At 40.2% G+C, this 8043-nt stretch overlaps 1 protein-coding gene across 1 annotated transcript in view; it reads left to right on the top strand.

Annotated features, from left to right (window-relative positions):
• The window catches only part of Znf569 (zinc finger protein 569), a 17092-nt gene extending 9526 nt beyond the window's left edge, over nucleotides 1-7566 (top strand). The window contains exons 3-5 of the mRNA XM_013026224.1: nucleotides 761-887; nucleotides 1184-1279; nucleotides 4903-7566. Coding sequence (XP_012881678.1) covers nucleotides 761-887; nucleotides 1184-1279; nucleotides 4903-6713 — 2034 coding nt within the window. The 3' untranslated portion in view covers nucleotides 6714-7566. The remainder of the gene's footprint in view (nucleotides 1-760; nucleotides 888-1183; nucleotides 1280-4902) is intronic.
• Nucleotides 7567-8043: the final 477 nt, after the last annotated feature.

Here is an 8043-nt window from a genome sequence, read left to right on the forward strand (position 1 = left end):
AAAAAAAAAAAACCAAAAGTGGTGCTGTAACTCAAGTGGTAGAGTGCTAGCTTGAGCTGAAGAACTGAGGGACAGCTCCCAGGCCCACAGTTCAAGCCCCACGACTGGCAAAAAAAATAAATAAATCTTACCAGGTACTGGTGGCACACACCTATAATCCTAGCTCAAGGATAGTGCCCAGACACAGTGCAAGTCCCACACCAACAACAAAAAAAGGAATCAATATTTTTTTTTCTTTCCCTGCCTTTCTCCCTCCCCCTTCCCTTTCTCTGTCTCTGTCTCTCCTTTCTTTCTTTATACTAGAGTTTGAACTCCAGGGCTCACAGTTGTTTGTTAGGTAAATGTTCTACCGCTAGCCCTTTCTGAGTTGTAACCGAAGGATAGACAGTCTCATATTTTTTGTCTGGGATGCCCTCAGACCTCAGTCGTCCAATCTACACTTCCTAGTAGTTGGGATCAAAGGACTGTACCACAATGTCTGGCTTATTGATTAAAATGAGATCTCAAAATGAGAGTTTGCTAACTTTTGTTCCCACACTGGCCTTGAACTGCAATCTTCCTGGTCTCCAACTCCCAAGTAGCTGGGATTACAGGCATTTTTTTTACCCCATTGTAGTAATTAAAAGTATGTGCTAATAACAGGCAGTGTTTTAAAATAATAAAATTCCATTTCTGAGTAATAGCTGAACAAGGTTGAATATGTTTTGTCCACATGATAAAAGATGATGACTTCAGATTGAGCAGTAATGTGTTATTACAGGCAACAGTGACATTCAGAGATGTGGCTATTGACTTCACCCAGGAAGAGTGGAAACAGTTGGACCCTGCACAGAGAGACCTTTACCGGAATGTAATGCTAGAAAACTATAACAACTTAATCACAGTAGGTAAGAGTTATTTCTTCTGTAAGTTAGAATAAATTACCCATCCCCCTCCCCCAATGTTTTCTGAAACATATGGACCTTTGAATGTTAAGGTAAGTTTAGCTTTGAGTTTCCTTTCCCCCTCCCCAAACACCTATCCAGTCTGTAGCTCTCCAGCATGGCTGGGCTCCAGGATATAGCATTTCCAGAAGACACATTTTCTTATCCTTCAGAAAGCCTGGTGTTCCTGGGCCCAACCTCATTTTCTCCATTTTTTGTTCCTGACTTGGTTACCCAAATTTGTTATTTCCTATTGACAGGTTATCCAGTTGCCAAACCTGATGTGATTTTCAAGTTGGAACAAGAAGAAGAACCATGGGTGGTAGAGGATGAAGTGCTAAGGAGACACTGCCCAGGTGAGTGTGAGGGAAGCAGACATGTGATGAGGCAACCCAATACTAGTAAAGGTTACACAAAGTGGAACTGCGATGTTCTTTCCCTCAAGCACTGTTTACTTTTGTAACAAAAAGTGTAGATTTTTTGTAAAGCTGAGATCTTATTTATTTATTTGCTGGTTTGGGGGGCTTGAACTCAAATCCTGGGCCCTGTCTCTGAGCTTCTTTTGCTTAAGGCAAGAGCTACAGTCCCACCTCCAGCTCTCTTTTGAAGAGTTTGTTAGAGATAAGTGTCTCGTGAAATTTCATGCCAAAGCTGGCTTTGGATCAACATCCTCATATCTCAGCCTCCTGATTAGCTAGGATGGATTACAGGTGTGAGCCACAGGCTCTTTTTTTTTTTTTTTTAAATGGGGCTTGAACTTAGGACCTGGGCACTGTCCCTGAGCTTTTTCATTCAAGGCTAGCACTCTTTCACTTTGATTTTTTTTTTGGGGGGGGTCCGGTTGTGGGGCCTGAATTCTGAGCCTGGACACTGTCCCTCAGCTCTTCAGCTCAAGGCTAGCACTCTACCACTTGAGCCACAGCGCCACTTCCGGCTTTTTTCCTTTTGCATATGTGGTGCTGAGGAATCTAACCCAGGGCCTCAGGCATGCAAGGCAAGCGCTCTACTACTGAGCCACCTTCCCAGCCCCAGCACTCTATCACTTTGAGCCACAGCACTACTTCTGGTTTTCTGGTAGTTAACTGGAAATAAGGGTCTCACAGACTTTCTTGCACATGCTGGCTTTAAACTGTGATCCTCAGGAGGAGGTAGAATTACAGGCATGAGCCACCAGCTCCTGGCTCTGAAATGTCATATTTTAAATAATATTTTAAATTCTTTCCTCAGAACTGGTTAAGTATTAGGCATCTTCCTTTCCTAATTAATTTCCAACCTTATTCCAGTATTGTCCTAATCATTATTAGTATCTTCGAATTCCCTGTACATTTTTCCATAGGATCTTTTCCTTTTGTATATATAGTCACAGATTTGAAGTTTTCAAATTAATGTGTTGACATATGTAGTCCTTTACCTTCTTCTTTTTCATCTTCCTTTCTAAGAGCCTTCACCTAATATCTCATTTTTCACTATATGTTTATTTAGCTTTTGCTCTCATACTTCAATAGAAACTACTGTCCTTTTTTTTTTTTTTTGCCAGTTCTGGGACTTGAACTCAGGGTCCAGACACTGTCCCTGAAATTCTTTTGCCCAAGGCTAGTACTCTACCACTTGAGCCGCAGCACCATTTCTGGTTTATGTGGTATTGAGGAATTGAACTCAGGGCCTCATGCATGCCAGCTCCTGTCCTTGTATGTCAACAAACATTTGAGTGATAAAAGGCTGGAAGGCCTAGCTTGCTTTATAGAAACTCCTTTCACTCTTCCAAGATTTTCTATCTCTGTCTTGTTTAGTCACATTAATAGCATATAAGTAGGAATGGTTATAATACTTATTCCCGATTTTACTTATATTACTTGTGGACTCTATTTTCCTTTGAACTACTGTAATAGTATTTGAGTTGTTTTTTTATTCAAGTTAAATAACTATGAGGTCCTACTGGATGACTTTTTTCCATAGAAAATAGACGTTGTTTCACTGTTTTGAATTAGCATGTATTACCTATACAAGGTAATGGGGTTTGATTATTTAAACAGGGCTGGGAAGGTGGCTCAGTGGTAAAGTGCTTGCCTTGCATGCATGAGGCCCTGGGTTCGATTCCTCAGCACCACATAAGCAGAAAAAGCTGGAACTGGCGCTGTGGCTCTAGTGGTAGAGTGCTAGCCTTGAGCTGGAATGCTGAGGGACAACGCCTAAACCTAGAGCTCAGGACCCAAGACCCGCAAAAAACAAAAAACATTTAGCCAGGCACTGGTGGCTCACACCTGTAATCCTAGCTACTCTGGAGGCTGTAATCTGAAGATCAAGGTTCAAAGCCAGCCCTGGCAGGAAAGACTGTGAGACTCTTATCTCAAATAAACCACTAGAAAACTGGAAGTGGCGCTGTGGCTAAAGCGGTAGAGTGCTCATCTTGAGCTGAAGAGCTGAGGGACAGCGCCTAGGCCCAGAGTTCAAGCACCACGACCGACAAAACAAACAAAAAAACAAAAAAAAACATTTAAACATGCTAGCAAGTGCTCTTCTACTGAAGTATACCTAAACCCTCAGCATCTTTCAAGTACTTAAGAGCTATATTTGAATTTTCATTATCCATCTATTATTGTCTTTCTTTATAATAATGAACCTTCTACTAGTGGAACATACTTTTTTGGGGGGGGGTTCCGGTCGTGGGGCCTGAACTCTGGGCCTGGGCGCTGTCCCTCAGCTCTTCAGCTCAAGGCTAGTGCTCTACCACTTGAGCCACAGCGCCACTTCCAGCTTTTTTTTTCTGCTTATGTGGTGCTGAAGAATCGAACCCAGGGCCTCAGGCATGCAAGGCAAGCACTCTACCACTGAGCCACCTTCCCAGCCCCTAGTGGAACATACTTTTATTTTCCTGGAAAAGTTTATTCAAGGATATTTTATGTATGTATGTATGTTTGTCGGTCATGGGGCTTGAACTCTGGGCCTGGGCACTGTCCCAGAACTCCTCAGCTCAAGGTGAATACTCTACCACTTGAGCCACAGCACCACTTCTGCTTTTCTGATGGTTAATTGAAGATAAGAATCTCACAGACTTTCCGGCCTTGGCTGGCCTTTTAACCTTAATCCTCAGATCTCAGTCTCCTGAGTAGCTAGGATTATAGGGCATGAGCCACCGGTGCCTGGCTTCTGTTTTTTTGTTTTTTTTTTTTTGTCAGTCGTGGGGCCTGAACTTGGCCTGAGTGCTCTCCCTCAGCTCTTCAGCCCAAGGCTAGCGCTTTACCACTTGAGCCACAGTGCTACTTCTGGCTTTTTCTGCTCATGTGGTGCTGAGGAATTGAACCCAGGGCCTCAAGCATACAAGGCAAGCACTCTACCCCTGAGCCACCTTCCTAGCCCTTCTGGGTTTTTTGTTTTGTTTTGAATAACATTGTTTCTTCCTTACTTATATGTTCTGTATCTCCTTTTTATTTCTTTTTTTTTTTAACTTATTTATTTACTTATTTAGTTTTATTGTGAAAATACCATACAGAGGGGTTACAATTACATGGGCAAGATAATGAGTACATTTCTTTTTTTTTTTTTTGCTGGTCATGGGGCCTGAACTCAGGACCTGGGCACTGTCCCTCAGCTCTTAAGCTCAAGGCTAGCATTCTACCATTTGAGCCACAGCGTCACTTCCAGCTTTTTCTGCTTATGTGGTGCTAAGGAATTGAACCCAGGGCCTCATGCATGCAAGGCAAGCACTCTACCACTAAGCTACCTTCCCAGTCCTCCTTTTTATTTCTTAATAGTTTTCTTTCACTTTCTATTTTAAAACAGTCATTTGTATTCATAGGTATCTGCTTCTAATCACATTTCCTTTCCTAGATCTTCTTTCTCAAAACTTTGTACTTGTAATTTGTTTAGGAATAGGAGATGAATAATTAAACTTAAACATCAATGCCATTAAACATCTTTCTTTAAATTTTCTTGATATTTGAAAAAATTCACAAAGAGTATGTATTTGCACCTATTTTAGGAGTAATATGGAACACTAATGAACATCAAAAAATCCAGGACAGACTATTGAGAGAAGTTTTTAAGAAAACACTGACTGAAGAAAAAGTCAATGAATGTCATAAATTTGAAGGTATATTTCCTCTAAGCTCAGATTTTATTCCTTCCAGAAATGATGTATATGAATATGACTCATTTGGGAAGTGTTTAGAACATAATTTTGACTCTCATAATAATGTGAAATACCTTATGAAAAAGGAACATTTTGAGTTTGATGAAGCTATAACATCATATGATGATTGTTCATCCTCTCTTGACACGACCCCCTTCAAATGTGATCATTGTGGAAAAGGCTTTAGTCAAAGATTAGACCTCATCAGACATCTGAGATTTCATAATGGAGAGAAACCCTATGACTGTAACAAATGTAGGAAAACCTTTAGCCACAAGGATAAACTCATTAAACATCTTAATGTTCATAGTAGGGACCAAACTTATGAATGTAATGAATGTGGGAAAATTTTTATTAAAATGTCAAACCTCATTCGACATCAAAGAATCCACACTGGAGAGAAACCCTATGCATGTAGAGACTGTGGGAAATCTTTCAGCCAGAAATCAAATCTCATCGATCATGAAAAGATTCACACTGGAGAGAAACCTTACGAATGTAACGAATGTGGAAAAGCCTTCAGCCAGAAGCAAAGCCTTATCGCACATCAGAAAGTTCATACTGGGGAGAAGCCTTATGCATGTAATGAATGTGGCAAAGCCTTTCCTCGAGTTGCCTCCCTTGCTCTTCATATGAGAAGTCATACAGGAGAAAAACCCTATAAATGTGATAAATGTGGAAAGGCCTTCTCTCAGTTTTCCATGCTTATTATACATGTGAGAATCCACACGGGTGAGAAGCCCTATGAATGCAATGAGTGTGGCAAAGCCTTTTCTCAAAGCTCTGCCCTTACTGTACACACAAGGAGTCACACAGGTGAGAAGCCCTATGAATGTAAAGAGTGTAGAAAAGCTTTCAGCCACAAGAAAAACTTTATTACCCACCAGAAAATTCATACTCGAGAGAAACCCTATGAATGTAATGAGTGTGGGAAAGCTTTTATTCAGATGTCAAATCTCGTTAGACACCAGAGAATTCATACTGGAGAAAAACCCTATATCTGTAAAGAATGTGGCAAAGCTTTTAGTCAGAAATCTAATCTCATTGCTCATGAAAAAATTCATTCTGGAGAAAAACCCTATGAATGTAATGAATGTGGTAAAGCCTTCAGTCAGAAGCAAAACTTTATTACACACCAGAAAGTTCATACTGGAGAGAAACCTTATGACTGTAATAAATGTGGTAAAGCCTTTTCTCAGATTGCATCCCTTACTCTTCACTTGAGAAGTCACACTGGAGAAAAGCCTTATGAATGTGATAAGTGTGGGAAAGCCTTCTCTCAGTGCTCACTGCTTAATTTACATATGCGAAGTCACACCGGTGAGAAGCCCTATGTCTGTAATGAGTGTGGGAAAGCCTTCTCTCAAAGAACTTCCCTCATTGTGCATATGAGAGGTCATACAGGTGAGAAGCCGTATGAATGTAATAAGTGTGGAAAAGCTTTCTCTCAGAGCTCATCCCTTACTATACATATACGAGGGCACACAGGTGAGAAACCCTTTGACTGCACCAAATGTGGAAAAGCCTTCTCTCAGATCTCATCTCTTACTCTTCACATGCGGAAGCATACAGGTGAGAAGCCCTATCACTGTCTTGAGTGTGGCAAAGCTTTCAGCCAAAAGTCACACCTGGTTAGACACCAGAGAATTCATATTCATTGAGAATCAGGTGAATTTCATGGCATATTATATGATCAGTTCTAGAGCAGAAAGGTATGAATATAGGAAAACCTTAGGAAGAAGTCAAACACAATTCTCACCACGGTGAGCAATAAATTGACCATTAAAAACCTTCAGTGGACACCTTACTTATGGATAAAATCAATATTCAAGTCTGACAGACAATGTCTACTATTGGCTATCAACATAACTTTTGAATTCCTAGCTAATCTATTAATAAGCAAAAAAAGGAGAAATTAAGAACTATAAAATAAACCTTTTACATAAGAATTAGATAATGTGTTGATTATAAAGAATACAGCAATGAGTGACAATTTTATTTATAAAGTTATAAAACATGTTGAAGGACACAAAAGAACACCTGCAAATTGAAGAGGAATGAAATTATGGCTGCAAAGAGAATATTGTAAAAATGTAAGTACCCTTCCAAATCTCTTGACTTTAATGTACTTCCACTCATATTTTACATGTTAATTATAGTTGAAGGAATTCCGAAAGCATTTTAAAATGTTATGTGGAAAGGTAAAGGACACAAATGTTGAAACAAATTTGATAACACAAAACAAGTAGGGAATACACACTCTAATAGACATTCTAACAGACTATTAAAAGCTATTGTGATTTACTATGCCATTGACTGTATAAATAAACCAGTGGAAAAAAGTAGGGACTATCATTGAGGTAGGGGAACTTTGTGAATGCTAGGGCTATGAAAATGACAGAGGCAAGGACAGCCTACCCAATAAGTGGAAGGTTTATATGGTCACAAAATACTAGTATCTGTTGGGAGCTGGTGGCTCACGCTTGTAATCCCAGCTCCTCAGGAGGCTGAGATCTGAGGATCACAGTTCAAAGCCATGCCAGGCAGTAAATTCCCTGCGACTCTTATCTCCAATAAACCGCTCAGAAAACCAGAAGCAGCGCTGTGGCTTAAGTGGTAGAGCTGTGGTTTAAGTGGTAGAGCGCTAGCCTTGAGCTGAAGAGCTGAGGGACAGCCCCCAGGTCTAGAGTTGAAGCCCCACAACTGACAAAAAATAAAAAATAAAAATATTAATATCTATCTTATACACAAAAATAAAATATATGAAGGTAAGAATAGAAAAAAGTGATGTATTAAAACCAATGAAAATGATGTAGAACAACATGTTAATTTAAAAATAGATGAAGATGAGGCTGGGAAGGTGGCTCAGTGGTAGTGCTTTCTTGCATGCATACGGCCCTGGGTTTGATTCCTCAGCAACACATAAACAGAAAAAGCCAGAAGTGGTGCTGTGGCTTAAGTGGTAGAGCACTCACCTTGAGCTGAAGAGCT

This window comes from Dipodomys ordii, unplaced genomic scaffold (assembly GCF_000151885.1).
Source record: "Dipodomys ordii isolate 6190 unplaced genomic scaffold, Dord_2.0 Scaffold92, whole genome shotgun sequence".
In the NCBI taxonomy this organism is placed as follows: domain Eukaryota; kingdom Metazoa; phylum Chordata; class Mammalia; order Rodentia; family Heteromyidae; genus Dipodomys; species Dipodomys ordii.